The sequence below is a fragment of the Hibiscus syriacus genome, unplaced genomic scaffold (genome assembly GCF_006381635.1).
Source record: "Hibiscus syriacus cultivar Baekdansim isolate YM2019G1 unplaced genomic scaffold, ASM638163v2 tig00110863_pilon, whole genome shotgun sequence".
NCBI lineage: Eukaryota > Viridiplantae > Streptophyta > Magnoliopsida > Malvales > Malvaceae > Hibiscus > Hibiscus syriacus.
The window spans coordinates 199,505-215,615 of NW_024062892.1; the positions used below are offsets into that span (position 1 = coordinate 199,505).

At 34.0% G+C, this 16,111-nt stretch overlaps 1 protein-coding gene across 3 annotated transcripts; it reads left to right on the forward strand.

The window, feature by feature from the left end:
• Positions 1-1,443: 1,443 nt before the first annotated feature.
• Positions 1,444-11,206, forward strand: LOC120143759. Of its 3 annotated transcripts, none has more exons than XM_039157995.1 (27): positions 1,444-1,678; positions 1,817-2,042; positions 2,160-2,296; positions 3,245-3,361; positions 3,448-3,594; positions 3,747-4,381; positions 4,715-4,836; positions 4,956-5,047; positions 5,227-5,446; positions 5,555-5,621; positions 5,972-6,120; positions 6,221-6,291; positions 6,384-6,557; positions 6,651-6,722; positions 7,233-7,313; positions 7,415-7,504; positions 7,865-7,940; positions 8,216-8,312; positions 8,435-8,504; positions 8,628-8,807; positions 8,911-9,033; positions 9,125-9,208; positions 9,337-9,521; positions 9,607-9,745; positions 9,927-9,986; positions 10,572-10,676; positions 10,875-11,206. In XM_039157995.1, the coding sequence occupies exons 1-27, from the start codon at positions 1,589-1,591 to the stop codon at positions 10,986-10,988; spliced, it is 3,723 nt and encodes a 1,240-aa protein (XP_039013926.1). In that variant the 5' UTR covers positions 1,444-1,588; the 3' UTR covers positions 10,989-11,206. The 3 variants fall into 3 exon arrangements, with proteins under 3 accessions (XP_039013926.1, XP_039013924.1, XP_039013925.1); XM_039157993.1 differs by having other exon boundaries at positions 1,445-1,678; positions 7,233-7,334; XM_039157994.1 differs by having other exon boundaries at positions 1,445-1,678; positions 7,233-7,334; positions 7,415-7,489.
• The last annotated feature ends 4,905 nt before the right edge of the window (positions 11,207-16,111 follow it).

Below are 16,111 nucleotides of genomic sequence, written 5' to 3' on the forward strand. Positions count from 1 at the left end.
AATTACGAACAAATTAATGATTAAAATATAGGGTAAAGTACAAAGATGGTCCCCCACTAAAGGGTGATGCTTTGTTGAGTCACCGACTATTAAAAGTTACAAAATGGTCCATCGGCTATAGGATGTTTCTTTGTTGTTCCCTAACTATTAAAAGTTATAAAATAGTCACCCGACTATTTATATGTTTCAAATTCGTCATTCTATATTAAAAAATTAGCAATCGTCTAACCTGAACATTAACATGTTGACTAAGATATGATAAAATCATATTTTCATAATGTTTACTAGTATCATAGTTGCTTTTAAGCACTGTCTCGACAGTATAATGTGGAGAGTCAATCTATAAAATACAGTTCTGACGGTTCTAGGCTTAGATTTTACAATATCTCAATTAACATGTTAATGTCCAACCCAAATGGTCGTCAATTTTTTAACGAAAAATGACGAGTTTTGAACATATGAATAGTTGAATGACCATTTTATAACTTTAATAGTTTGAGGACTCAACAAAGCAACATCCTATAGTTGGAGAATCATTTTGTAATTTTTTATAATCAAATGACTCAACAAAATAATATCCTATAGTTGGAGGACCATTTGTGTACTTTACCCTAAAACATATAGGAATTTAAAGCAGAATAAAGTAAAACATGGCGTACATTGGGCAAAATTTTCGAGATAATATTCTCGAATTTTTTATTTAACGATATAACGTACTCCTAAGATTAATTGCTCATGGCCGTAGGTCGCCATGCCTTCCGGGCGACCTACGGCGTGGCAGCTTCCCAACATAGGTCGCCATGCACTCCGGGCGACCTTGTAGGTCGCCATGCACTCCTCCTGCTCCTCCGTGATTCCTCTTGCCCTCGGATGCCCTCGCATAGCTCGCTCGAATGGCCTCGGTCGGATGCCTTCGGATGCCCAACGTGTTGGAACGTGCATGACACATGCAATCTCTCTCATAGCTCGCCGGGAAGACATGACGACCTAGTAGGTCGCCCGGATGGCATGGCGACCTACAACCAACACTGTAGATTTCACTCTATTTGAGCAATTAATCTGAGGAGTGCATTATCTCGTGAATTAATTTATTCGAGAACGTTATCTCGAGAGTTTAGCCCGTACATTGTATGTACGCATGGTTTCCAAGATCTCAATTTTGTAATTAAGTCAAGTCTTATGAAAATTATTAAAAAGTAAAGAGATTAAATTTTAAATACCTAAATAATACAAACACTGATAGAGGAATTATACCCTAAAATTTATGCCAAAAAGTTTACACTTTTTTATCTCAGAAAAAATAGACAGCCCAACTTCACCTTTTCCTCAATAAATAAATAATAATAAATTATTAGTATGATTATTTTATTTTTAAATAAAATTTAAAGAAGAGAAGTATGATTATATGTGCACAGCACGGGGACGTTGATAACTGATCTCCCCGCAATCATTCAGCCCTTTTCTCTTCCTTTCTGACTCTCTCTCTTCCTTCCCTATCCATAGACCCAAAGGCCGTTCCTTTATTCCGATCAGAGAAAACCCAGATTGAATAAACCCTCAAAACTCCCTTCTTTCCCCAAACAAGGCGATGGTTGAAACGCGACGGAGCTCTTCCTCTTCAAAACGACCCCTTTCCTCTCCCGCTACATCGCTTCCTACCCCTAGTAAACGATCCAAGGTCTTAGCTTTGTTTTCCTTTTCTGATAATCCTAAAATTTTATTTCTCCTTTGGTTTTCAATTTGCATGCGTGTCAAATTTCTTTCTTTTTTTCATCTTTAGATTTGAATCTGGGACTTATTGTTTTTTCTCCTTTAGGCATCTGAGCCGGCGGCATCTTCCACCAATGGAGCGACGGTGTCTGGGCCGCTGAACGAAGCTCTGGGCCCGGTGAAGGAATCCAGGTCGGATTCACGAGTAACGGAGCTTCGATCTTCTGATCTGCCGGTATCCGATGCGGATAAGGCCGTTGATGAGTCTATCCCTGATAAGTCTGCTGATGCTGATGTGGAGAACGGTGCTTTGGTGTCTCCGCGGTCTTTAGGTGCGATCCTCGATTGATTTCTCAATTTGGTTTACGGGGTTTTGATTTTCTTTTTTTTTTGGGTTATGTGGGAGATTTTTTAACGGGGCTTCGATGTCTTTACTTCTGGCTACGTAGGTGAACCTGCTATTGATGCGGAGAACGCGAAGGTGGTCGGTGCTGGGCTTACCGCTCGGGTTAAGAAGAAGCCAACGAAACCTGCTAAATCAGGTTCTAAAGTCCCTTGGGGAAAGCTTCTTTCTCAGTACTCTCAGGTATGTTCTTTGAAATTGCGTTATTATTACCTTCTAGTTCATGATCTCTGTGCTAAATAAGACAAGATTAGGAATGCATATTGCGGCTCTGGGTCTTTCAGTTTTTCAGCCAACAAAGCAATATCATAAGACGGAACTATTGTTTTGTTTTAAGAATTGTTAATGGCTGAAGGATCATAGAACTTTCAGCTCGTGAATTTTGGATGTCAATGAAATCTTACTACATAATTTGAGTAATTTGATTTCAATCATAGAGTGGGACCTTGGAGTTCATAATAGTATAGGTCAAACTGAGATCCTATTTTAAAGAGACTTTAATTCAAATGCATTGGACTTTATTCATCAACATTACCAAACAAGCTGTTATTATTGCAATTATGCTTGGATTCTGAAAACAGTGGTCTAACCTTAAGATTAAAATTGCAAATTTGAGATAGGAGTTTAAGTTTCAGTTATTGTACATATTCAGTTGTTGAAAAGATCCCTCTGTGCATGATTTGATTGTTACTCTTGGGATATTGGCGGGAAAATTACTTTTAGGTTATCTCGGTAAATTGGCCCCTGCTTTCATAGTGTGTTCTATTTTGGTTTGTCATTTTCATCGCAACAATTGGAATAGATGAACCAGGCAATTTGTTTTCTCTCTTTTCTAGCCAGAAAGATCGAAGTAAAATTTTCTTTTTCATGGTAAACAGCCTTTGTTTTTTTTTTGCCTTTTGGGTATCTTCCAATTGTAATTCTCAATCTTATAGTTTAATCCATTAGCTATATTTCATGGAGAGGTGATCTTTACTCATTCTGCTTGAATGCCTTGGTGCCAAACATAGACTTGGCATACCACCAATTTTCTAGCCATTTTTCCTCTTTATATAGGTTTCAATTCTTTATGGTAATTTCATTCAAAACTACTATGCTTCCGATTCTTATTAATGTTCAATTTGTCCCCAGAACCCTCACGTGGTCATGTGTGGCACTATATTCACTGCTGGCCAAAGTCGTCAGTGTAATTTATGTCTTAAAGATCCCAATATTAGCACTGTTTTGTGCAAAGTGAAGCACATAGAGGTATGGATCTTCGCAAATATTTTGCTCATAGTTTTCCAATTTTCATGGGTTTATGAGAGTGATGATATTATTTTCTCCTAGTGTAGAGTGATGGCAGTTCAATTGCATTACTAGAAATTACAGGAGGAAAAGGCTCTGTCCAGGTTAATGGGAAGACTTACCGCAAAAATGCTACTTTAATTCTAAATGCAGGAGATGAATTGATTTTCACTAGTACAGGGAATCACGCTTATGTATCCTTTTTATTGTTTTTTCAACTTTTGGTGCTCTATGCGCTCATATGAGAATCTTTGTAGTCTTTCGGCAGGTTCCATTATTCAGCATTGAGTTTATTTTGATATTTATTCCATCTTAGCAACCTTTTAATTCCTTAACGAAAATATAGATTTTTCAGCAGCTCACCAATGATAACTTAGCTGCCCCAGGCATACCTTCTACTTTAAGCGTTTTAGAAGCTCAGACAGCTCCTATAAAAGGGATTATTGAAGCACGATCAGGTGACCCATCTGCTGTTGCTGGGGCGGCAACAATTTTGGCCTCTTTGTCAACAAAAGAAAATTCAGAGATGTCTACCTTACCTTCTGGTTGTGAAGTGTCAGATGACCGGCTTCCAGACGTGGATATGAAGGATAGTGCTTGTAATACTGATCCAGCGACAGCTTCTTCAAGGGACAAAACCAGTCCTCCTACACCTGATGTAGCCAATGGAAACTCTAATCTTGATAGACTTGGATTGAATGATGGTATGGATGCTGACAATACAAAGATCCCTGGGGCAAGCTACTCTTTAAGGCCATTATTGCGTATTCTTGCTGGTACATCTACTGACTTCGATTTTAGTGGCAGCATTGCCAAAATTCTTGACGAGCGAAGGGAAATTAGAGAGATGCTTAAGGATTTTGAACCTCCTTCAGCTTTGATATCAACTAAGCGGAAAGCATTTAAAGATAGTTTACAGGAAGGCATTCTCAATCCGGACAATATAGATGTCTCATTTGAAAATTTTCCGTATTATTTGAGGTAAATTTTGTGCTTTTGCAATGAATTGTGTTCTTCACCTCTATCTTCTTCAGACGTTTATTATTATCATTTCTTATGTCTATATCTTGGGAAACCTAATTTGTATTATTGCTTTTACTTATTTTGCCGATCTAGTTTTCACAATTTTTGCAAATCTGTATGTGATGAATATTGATCATCCAACATTGCATATTGCAGAAAATAGAATTCTTTGTCTGCCACTCAGCATTATCCGTCTCTGTTTATGTTATAACCAAATTCATTTCCTATTTATCATATTTGGAGTGTTGGGGAAATTTGATTAATTTTACTTGAAAATTTCCATTGTGACAGTGATACGACAAAGAAAGTTTTGATAGCCTCAGCTTATGTGCATTTGAAGTGTAATAAATTTGCGAAGTACGCTTCAGATCTTCCTACCATGAGTCCTCGTATATTGTTGTCTGGTCCTTCGGGTATGGCTGTTATTTTTCTGTTAATTGGCTCTGTAATGTTTAATTCTTCCTATTTGCTCGTTATATTCTCTGATCTGAGCATTCAAATTTTCAATTAATTGCCTTTGATTATGTTATAGGTTCAGAAATATATCAGGAGACATTGGCAAAGGCACTTGCTAATCATTTTGGTGCTCGACTGCTGATTGTTGATTCTCTTCTGTTGCCTGGAGTATGCTTATTTCACCTCTCAGCTTGTTTAGATTCTTTGAAAATATCATTTTATGAAAGCAAAATCTTTGTTCTGAGTCTTGTGTTGTTGCACAAGTTTCTTTATCGTTTCAAATTTCTAAATGTCTGAGCATTTTTTGTGACATCTATTTTCAACTATTTTCCTTCCAATATATCCAGGGATCAACATCAAAAGAAGCGGATCCTGTGAAAGAACCTTCGAGAGCTGAGAGGGCTTATGCATATGCTAAAAGAGCTGCACAGGCTGCTGCTTTGCAGCAGAAGAGACCTACTTCTAGTGTCGAAGCTGATATAACAGGGGGTTCTTCGCTGGGCTCCCAAGCATTGCCAAAACAGGAAGTATCTACTGCAACATCTAAAAACTATACATTTAAGAAAGGTATTTCACTTCCTTTAGATAGAAGAGTTACCTTTGTTTTTTTGTAATGCCATAGCTTTTTTTAAAGATAAATTGGTGATCTAAAATTACTTGATCTAAAATTGTCAGGTGATAGGGTTAAGTTTGTAGGTGTCACATCACCTTCAGGACTTTCCTCTCTACAACCTGCTTTAAGGTATCTTCTTATACTCTACAGTTTAGCTAGCCATATGGGTGTTTTCTCTTCAATACCAAGAACCTTTTTTATATTTTTTTGACATTAGGTTTGGAGTTTTATCTTATTTTGGTGCTGTCCTTGCTTGCTTATATTGGAGATCGAATTTGATTGCTGTCCTTTATACCATTGCTAGTCATCCGAGATTTTCCTATTTGTTTTAAGAAATGCTGCTAGTGTTGGCATGGTGTATACGGCATGTAATTTTTTCATGAGACGGACTTTATTAATCTTATTGATTATGTTCTGCGAAAATTATTGATTATGTTCTGCGAAAAGGTTTAGTAGTATAATATTTGTGTTCTGTGTAGGGGACCAACCATTGGTTTTCGGGGCAAAGTTCTCCTTGCATTTGAAGAAAATGGTTTCTCAAAAATTGGGGTTAGATTTGACAGATCTATTCTGGAGGGAAATGACCTTGGTGGGCTTTGTGAAGAAGATCATGGTTTCTTCTGTGCTGGTGATCACTTTATCCCATTTCTTGCATTGATTTCAAACATCTTTTATGATACTTTGTGAACTTTTTCCTCAACCTTACTCATTATGTTTTCTATCTATAGCTAGCTCACTTCGTTTGGATAGTTCTGGAGGTGATGATGTTGACAAGCTAGCTGTTAATGAACTTTTTGAGGTACATATCATTATGGTTAAAGCGACGGAGCTTTTGCTTTATGGTATTCATGTTTTATAAGCATTTAGCTCTGAATTGTCTCACTTTTTTAGATTGCAGTGAATGAAAGTAAGCACTGTCCCTTAATATTGTTTGTGAAAGAAATAGAGAAGTCCATGGCTGGAAATTCAGATTTATATACTTCCCTGAAGAGTAAGGTTGAGAATCTGCCAGCTAATGTTGTTGTGATTGGTTCTCATACCCAGATGGATAATCGCAAGGAGAAAGTAAGCAACCTACATTTGGTTCAACTCTGTCTTTCTTTGATGCTTTAGGAAGTATTTTAACCTTTTGATGTCTGCAATTTTGTTTTTCTTCAGTCTCATCCTGGCGGCCTCTTGTTCACAAAATTTGGATCCAATCAGACTGCCTTACTTGATCTTGCATTTCCAGTACGTCAAGCAACTACACTTTTCTTTGCATTATGCTTTTGAGAAAAAATGTTGGAATAATTTTAAGGAATGAACTGAGTTTATACAACTGTCTAAATTTCTTTGTGAGCCTGACTGTTTTGGTGGTTTCTAACTTTCTAGTTGTGTACTTGTGTCAAGTTTTGGAAGGACCATGTCTGACTATTTGCTAACATATCAATGTTTATACTTTGAATTTGAATGCTCTTTTCTCAAACAGTGACATTATTACCATTTTTAAAAGTTTTAGGTGTAATCCTCATTTGAATTTAACATGATTTAATGCCCATGCGATTATATAGTGTTCTTATATTGCAATTCAAATTAGAGTTAGTAGTTAACATGGTCCCCAACAAAGTGACTTGGTGCAATTGAGGATCATCCTCAATAAAAATGTCCTCCAATGTGTTGCCATGCTTAGTTCATTCTGATCTAGTATTTGCCACCTTGTATTCAGATACACACCTAAAGCAGGGATCATTCTTTTTGCAGGATAATTTTGGTAGACTTCATGACAGGAGCAAAGAAACACCTAAAACCATGAAACAAGTTTCTCGGCTTTTCCCTAACAAAGTGACAATTCAATTGCCTCAGGTACGTTTATGTCAGTTTCTAATCAGTTATCCTGTTATGAGTACTGAAATATTTAAGTTAATATTCCTGAATCATGTCAGGATGAAGCTTTACTTTTGGACTGGAAGCAGCAACTGGAACATGATATTGAAACTCTTAAAGCACAGTCAAATATTGCTAGCATTTTTTCAGTGCGTAAAACTAAACTCTTGATTTGTTTTTCCAGTTTTTGCACTTCCTCTTTATGCATGCCAGTCTTAGCTTTTGTTTATAGAATACGTTGCCAGAAGTGGCTTACTTTCATGAACTTGGTAAAACTTCTAATAAGTGTAGGATAATTTACTTGCTGTGATGAGAAACCAAAAGAAACTTGAAGATGGCTAAAATTAAAATTGTATGTATTCCATCCGCCAACCCCTCCCCCCCAAACAGATAGAAGCTTCCTTCTGCACCCTTTTTATATATAGAAACTAATAAAGCAGTTCATTTATTTGAACATTTGAGGTACTAGTCTCTATTTGCAGATTTTCATAACAGTTTTCTGCTATCAGGTTCTCAGTCGAAATGGTTTGGATTGCCCTGATCTTGAAACACTTTGCATTAAAGATCAAACGCTCACAAATGAGAGTTAGTATCCTCAAACTTCTTACTATATACGTACTCCATTCAAGTGTTTTCCTTTTTCTTAGATTTTAACATGTTACTATTATTTATATATAAAATTTGAGGAGTCCTTTTTAAAAAAATATATATTTAATTGATTACATTTTAAAGGTTGTCAATGAGTAAAATGTCTCCCTGAAATTCATGAAACTGGAGTACAAGTTTGGAAGGAGATAATACTAAAATCTTGTAGTATGTTTTTACTTCAATTTACTATTTTGTGCCTTCTATTATTGTAGGCGTGGAGAAAGTGGTAGGCTGGGCGCTGAGTCACCACTTAATGAATTCTTCTGAAGTTTTGATCAAAGATGCTAAACTAATAGTTTCAACTGAAAGGTCCTATTTTATATTCATTTTGCAGCCTGGATCTCTTAAATGTTAAAGGATATAATATTATTTGAACTGAAATGTCTCCATTTTGTTCTTATGCTAACCTTCTGTCTGATTTTCTGTTGCAGCATCAAATATGGGCTGAACATTTTGCAAGGCATTCAAAACGAAAGCAAAAGCTTGAAGAAATCACTTAAGGTATTATTGTCTTCTTTCTCTTAGGTTCTGTGTGTGGCCATTTCCCACTATACGATTGTCCATAATCTTTCTGGTTGTAGGGTTAGTATGTTATTGGACAAGATCTAATTTTCTTCTTTCCAGGATGTGGTCACTGAGAATGAATTTGAAAAGAAACTTCTAGCGGATGTTATTCCCCCAAGTGATATAGGGGTTAGTTTTGATGATATTGGAGCCCTTGAGAATGTCAAAGACACCTTGAAGGAATTGGTGATGCTTCCCCTTCAAAGGCCTGAATTGTTTTGCAAGGGACAGTTGACAAAGGTTCTTTCAATATGTTGTTTTGATTATTGTATGTTATTTGAAATAGTGCATTTTTGAAGTAAATCCTAATGCTGTATTACTTTCTATATTATTGCTTTTGCAGCCCTGCAAAGGAATCTTGCTCTTTGGGCCTCCTGGTACTGGCAAAACAATGCTTGCCAAGGCTGTTGCAACTGAAGCTGGTGCAAACTTTATTAACATATCAATGTCCAGCATTACATCAAAGGTATTATAAGTGCATAAAACTGTGGCATGTACGTCTTTTGGATAGCTTTTCCTTTTGATATATGAATGTAACATATTTATATGACTTGCAGTGGTTCGGTGAAGGAGAGAAGTATGTTAAAGCTGTTTTCTCTCTTGCCAGTAAAATTGCACCTAGTGTTATTTTTGTTGATGAGGTTTGACCAACTTAAGATTATTATTCTCCTTTTATTTTTGGTATTTTGTGTTTATTTCCTTCATTGTTACAAGTTTCCTCCTGTTTCTTTGGGATATGTAATTTTATTGACTTGGGTGGTTATTTTAGGTTGATAGTATGTTAGGAAGACGGGAGAATCCAAGTGAACATGAGGCTATGCGAAAAATGAAGAATGAATTTATGGTAAATTGGGACGGTCTTCGTACCAAAGATAAAGAAAGAGTATCAGTTCTTGCTGCTACAAACCGGCCATTTGACCTTGATGAGGCAGTCATCAGGAGGCTTCCTAGAAGGTAACTCTTTTGTGTTATTTCTTTGAGTTGCTGTTGTATGACCTCATGCTAAGCACCGGCGACTTTCCTGTTGAATTTTGTGCAGATTGATGGTTAATTTGCCAGATGTTCCAAACAGAGAGAAGATTCTAAGAATTATATTAGCCAAAGAGGAATTGTCACCCAATGTTGATTTGGAAGCTATTGCAAATATGACTGATGGTTATTCTGGAAGTGACCTTAAGGTTTATCTTTTAATCTTTTTATTTATCTTATTTTTGGAACTGTAAAGGAGTGTTGTGACTCGTGAGCTAGAGAATGATAGGAGTTGATCAACTGCAAAACACATTCTTATACTGACTTGAGCAGGTTAGGTTGATGTCCCTTTTATCGATGTTTATTTCCTGTGTAATTTTCTCATTGCAGAATCTTTGTGTGACTGCCGCACATTGTCCCATAAGAGAAATTTTGGAAAAGGAAAAGAAGGTCAGTTGGTTATTTTAGCTTATTCGTTATTATGATAAGTTTGCAGCTACTTGCATATCATATCATGTTGATGTTGTAAATGGTGCTAAGAAGTGGTGCATCTGTCACGGACATGGGCATTACATGTCCCAATACTGTATTTATGACAGTGGCTAGTAGTATTACATATTTTGATTACTCTTGGTCTATGCAATTCTATGTAATGGGTGATTTGACTACCTTGGTCTTGTAGGCCTAGAAGATGAAATATATTTTTCTAGCATCTGGGGTTAAGAGTTTACAAGGGAAAGAAACAATCTCTTATTATGTTGTTTAAGAATTATGAATTTCAAGTAAAATGAATAAAGTAGCAATTCCAATAACTGCAATTTTAAGTACTAATTCAAAGTTATCTAATGCAATTTGAAGTGAGGATTTCTTCTGTTGCATTATATGCTCATGTATTGGACAGAGTGAAGATAATGATACTTGGGCGGGGTTTTGATTGATACCCATCTTTGACAAACTCCTTTTATTTTACACGGAAGTTTAAATTCTGTATAAGACTACAGATTGATTATATACATATCTATCATGCAATTGCAGGAGCGAGCATTGGCGGTGGCTGAGAATAGACCGGCACCGACATTGTATAGCAGCACTGACGTTCGTCCTTTGAAGATGGATGATTTTAAATATGCACATGAGCAGGTACCATGCTATGCTCTTTATAAATTATATGGTTCTAGAGCTTCTAATTATCTATAGCTATCCATTGAAGCCTGACAAGGATTTATCTGTGGGTGCGTGTGTGAGCTTTAAGACAGACGCATGTATTTGTTGAATTGAAGTTGATATCATGTTATGATAGGAATATTGTGCTATTGAGGGGATTGGTAATGGATGCAGGTTTGTGCAAGTGTGTCGTCAGAGTCTACAAATATGAATGAGCTGCTTCAATGGAATGATTTGTATGGAGAAGGCGGATCAAGAAAGAAAAAACCTCTAAGCTACTTCATGTAGAGAGGTGGGGGGGGGGGGTTATCTTTGTGAATAGGCATAGGCATCACCATTCCTTTTTCATTTCATTCTTCGTTGTCGCCCATAAAAAGGTGGCCAAGTTCAGAGAGAGAGAGAGAGAGAGAGACCCTGTTCATGGAATTTCATTGCAGGTTCCTCCTCCTCCCTTTGTATTATAGTAAGTATATATCTATCTATATAGGTTTTCTAAATTTTCACAATCTTTTCTTGTCAGCTATATTTATATATTTTTCAAGTAGATTTACTTTATTAAAAGCCATTTTCCCATCATTCCTTGCCTATGTTTATCTTTCCTTGTCATTATGCCCTCTGCATATAAAGTACGAGTGAATTTGTATAAAAGCTTCTTTTTTCAACTCACTTTCTTAAAGGCACATTGTCAAAAATTACCTTTAATATTTAATAAAGTAATTATATCTCGTATTTTTTTTAGCATTTTGACTCATATTTTATTTTAAGGCAATAATTTTTAGTTGGGTAAAAAGTATTAGTTCACTTATGTGATGATATTTTTAATCAAGGATGTTGCTGTTCACCGGAAAAAACCTCGCATAAGTTTCACTATTTTATCCTTTGTTCACCGGGAAAAGCTATGATTTTCCAGTGATTTTCTCATTTTCTTTTCGGTTTTGGAAGGAAATAAGAACTGTTTACTTGTTGTAATAAAAAAGCAATAAAATGATAAAATAATGAAATTATTTCTTCAATCTCATATTCAAATATGTAACCCTAGAAATCAAACCACGATAAAAGTGAATCTGATGAGAGATTTGAAAAGTGCCTTTATATTATTTTGAGTTTTTGTAGGAGTTGGATTCCGAAATTTGTGAATTAATTGAACGATATAACTTAATGCAAAATTATTATAAAATTTTGGGAATTAATAAAAATTATTTTCAAGATGACCTTAAGGTGGTAATAACGTCTACATGTTTTAGGAAATTTTTATTTTTATTTTTTGCGTTAATACGACAACTAATAAGGAATATTGATTATCATAATTTAACACTGTCGTCTTAAAAATATATTTAGAGTAAATTACGTATCTAGTTATCTAATAATTATTGTGATTTTATTTTAATTATTTGATTATTTTTTAAAATCATGTCAAAAATTATGTTTTGATTACTGGTAGTTAAAAATATATAATCATTAATGTGATAATTTTTTATTTTTTTAGTTATGATATGATATTATTTTATATGATATATCGGTATTATTTTTAATTGTTTGATGATAAATGATTAACATAAAATTTAAAAAATAATTTTATATTTAAAAAAAAATTAAATTAACAAAATGAACCACATGACTAATAAGGTAACTAAATATATAATTTATTCATATATTTAATACGGTGATGTATTTAAATTGTATTCCTTATGTGGTGACAAATCGTCATTCTCAGGTTTCCGTGTTGTTTGATTTGAATGAGTGGGACTTATTGTACTCACTAACTTTACTTTTTTGCAACTGTCCAAACACGTGATTTCGATCCCACTTCTGCCGTCAATGTTGTTTTACAATTCCAGCTAATGTATCAAACTTCAAAATGATTTCTCAATTACCGAAATTTTAAAACACAATTTATTATAAGTTAAAATAATATAAATTGATTGTAACTGAATTTTATTAGGATTGTAACATTTTATATTAAATAGTCATATTTTAAGTTAAAATAAAAATATTATTTTTATATTATTTCTTATTAAAATTACAAATTTATATAATTTTTTTGATTGTAAGTCTTAATTTTCCGTAATATAACTTTTTGATTATAATAAAATAAATTATAAATTTATATAATTTTTTAACTTGAACATGAAAATATTTCTAAATTAAAACCATCTTAAATTAAATTATTGCATAATAAAAAATTATCTCTCAATTATAATATTCAAACATGTGGACTATGGTGTGCGGGAACTAAATGTTGTTTTACAATCTCTCTTTTTGTCTTAAAAGAAATAATTTTTTATAGATAGATAATGAGTGCAAGCGGCAGAAGAATGGCCGTTGGATTTGGTGGGGTTCAATGAATCTGAGTTTATAAAACATGTTGATGTCACGTGTGACCAACTCTTTTTAAGCAACATATTAAACAACATATTTTTCAAAGTTTTTGTCTTTGATTGACGTCAGCTGTGACGAATTCATTTCTTTACTCCTAACTTTTCCATAAATACTTCTACTTCTGTGGAAATTACTTGGAAACAATAGTATTTTTTTTTTAAAATTAATATTATGTGATTATTATAATGTAATGTTTATTTATAATGTTTTTGAATATAGATTAACTATTTAAATTTAAGATCTTACGACAAAGCTCCACTTAATAAGTTCAGAAATATAATATTTTTTAATATTAATTACGGTGAAATAAAAGGTGAATTTAAAATTTTACTCAATTAGACTAAATTTTTAATTTTTATAAAGTATAATAACTAAATTTTAATAAATTTAAAGAAAAAAATCAATTATTTTAAAATAAAAATTTGAAATTTTAAAAGAAAAGTACTAGTAGTACACATGAAATTTTATCAAATGTTTAATATATTTCATAAATTTTAATTTTATGTAATTGCATACCTAAAATTGTAATTCAATTTAATTTTCATATAATATTAAAATTAATCAATTGTTATCAATGATACTAATCAAACTATAAGCATAATGATGATAGAGTGACTGCGATAAGACAACGTTTTGATAATCAAAATGTTTTTTTCTTTGATTAACAATTTGGTAATTATTGAATAATACTATACATTTGATAAAATTAAAGTTTACTTGGCTTGACGTACACAATGAGAGAAGGTAAGTGCATCCGGGGCTTTTTCGACCTAAATATCACCATATTTTTCTAATATTTTCGATGTAACATCATTTTTTTAATATTTTCCAAAGTAACACTCATTCGGCTAATGTAGAACTAAGGCGCATTCCCGGGAACATGCTTTAACGAGATTTTTGCTAACAAGACGGATGGTGCATTTCAAGGGACGCTCCCTTACATGGGTTTTTGCTGACTGAGCTGCCACGTAGGATAAGGTGCTTTGTAGGAAACACGCTTTCGTGGGATTCTGTGCCACGTCGGAATGAGCGTTTTCGGGGACGCGCCTTCCATTAATAAACAACTAATTGTACCGGAACTGTTACTATAGAGAAACTCAAATCGTCCAAAATCCACTCGAATTTATTATGATATTGATATTCGAGATAGGTCAGTAGAACAAAAAAAGATGTGTGCATTGCAGACACATCAGTCACAATAGAAAAAAATGTTCAGCTCTTTTATCATCACTTAACCGTTAACCCTTACTTATGTAATTGTATTTTCTATTTCAATGTATGTTATTGTTTCTAATATTACAATGTAATTGCATTTTCTACAATTTTCCAATATATGTATATTTTCTACATAAATTCACACTTACCTCTTACTTCAAGTGATTAACATTTTCATTTTAATCGAACCTTACCCTAAACCACTTTATCATAGACAACCCTTAACCGCTCTTACCTTAAAAAACCCTAAACCACTTTAACCTATAAAATCTTTCATCACTTTCACCTTAACGAACCCTATACCACTTTAACCTAAAATCACTCTAATCTAAATAAATTTTTTAAAAATACCTTTGACCATTCTTAAATCATAACTGAAACCTTTTACCTAATAAATTATCAAATTCTAATAACCCTAAATCACCATCACATTTAACCCTAAACCCTAAACTAAAACCCTAATTTCAAACTAGGTGACCATAAACCCTAAATAAAAACCCTAATTCAAAACCAAGTGAAAAGTATGTTCCCCTAAAAGAGCTTTTGAAAGGCGTCTCCTGAAACGCTCTTTCCACCGTAGTGCTACACTAGTTGGAAGGAGCTTCCTCTAAAACGTGCCTTCACTCCACATCAGCAAATCCCGCGAAGGCGTTGTCCCGAAAACGATACTTAATTCCACATCAGTCGAATGGGTATTACTTTGAGAAATATTGAAAAAAGGGTGTTACATCGGGAATATTAAAAACATTGGGTGATATTTAGGTGGAAAATCCGCATCTGGTGGCCCCACAAACGAGACATGATTGACCTTTACGCAATTCAATTTGTTTTCTTAAAACTTCAATGTGTTGTGTATCTGCCCTACGCGCCCTAACCCAACACAAACTTTTGCACTCCACGTAATTTTTTAAGACCCCCGCATCCTTAAATTATTTACGGTAAATTACAAACTTTTATCTCCTAATTTTACCCTTTTTTTTGTCACTCTTCCATTTCTCAACTACTTTCATTAACTCATTTAATAATTTCCAACCATGTAGGAACCAATTCAAATTTCGACTATCATTTATCGATACTAGTTACCACATCAATTAGCGACAACAATGATGTTTAGACCTCAATTTTTTCAAATTTTTTCATCTTTTTTTCAAAGTCTGAATTAAATATTTGATTCACATATGTCTCACTAAACCAACAACTATTATCCACGATTCATTTCATCACCACATTCAACATCAACCATCAGTGCGTCCACCGAAACACCAACAAATTGACACTAACTATCCTATTAACTTCATCATTAAACCAACAACCAAACTATATTTTGCCCATGACCCGAACCATCATAGCCCAAATCAACCATCAACCATTACCTACAAATCCTAATATATTACCACTCCTTTCAACTCAAAAACATCATTCTTCTTCATTTTAACTTGAACCAGCGTTGTACCACAACCACTTCATCGTCACCTAATCTGAAACCTTTTTCCCTAACCAAATCAAAACCTTTACAGACAAAAGATAAGCTAGGAAATCATTAAGAAAAAAAAAGAAAGGGAAATGAATAAAAAGTATTGAGTTTCCCCATTTTTAGCTATCAAAGTATTATTCCTTTGATCTCAGAAATAGAAGAGTCTAACTCAACAAGGAGAACAACATATCTCGAACACATCATGATATGACAGTTGAAATAGTAGATAAAAAATGAAGATAAAGTTTTAACTGAAATTTAACAACTTTTGAAAGATTTTGGGTGAAATGTAATTTGTAAATGAAAGATAACAAAAGATGAAGCTCTTGGTGTATAGTTTGAT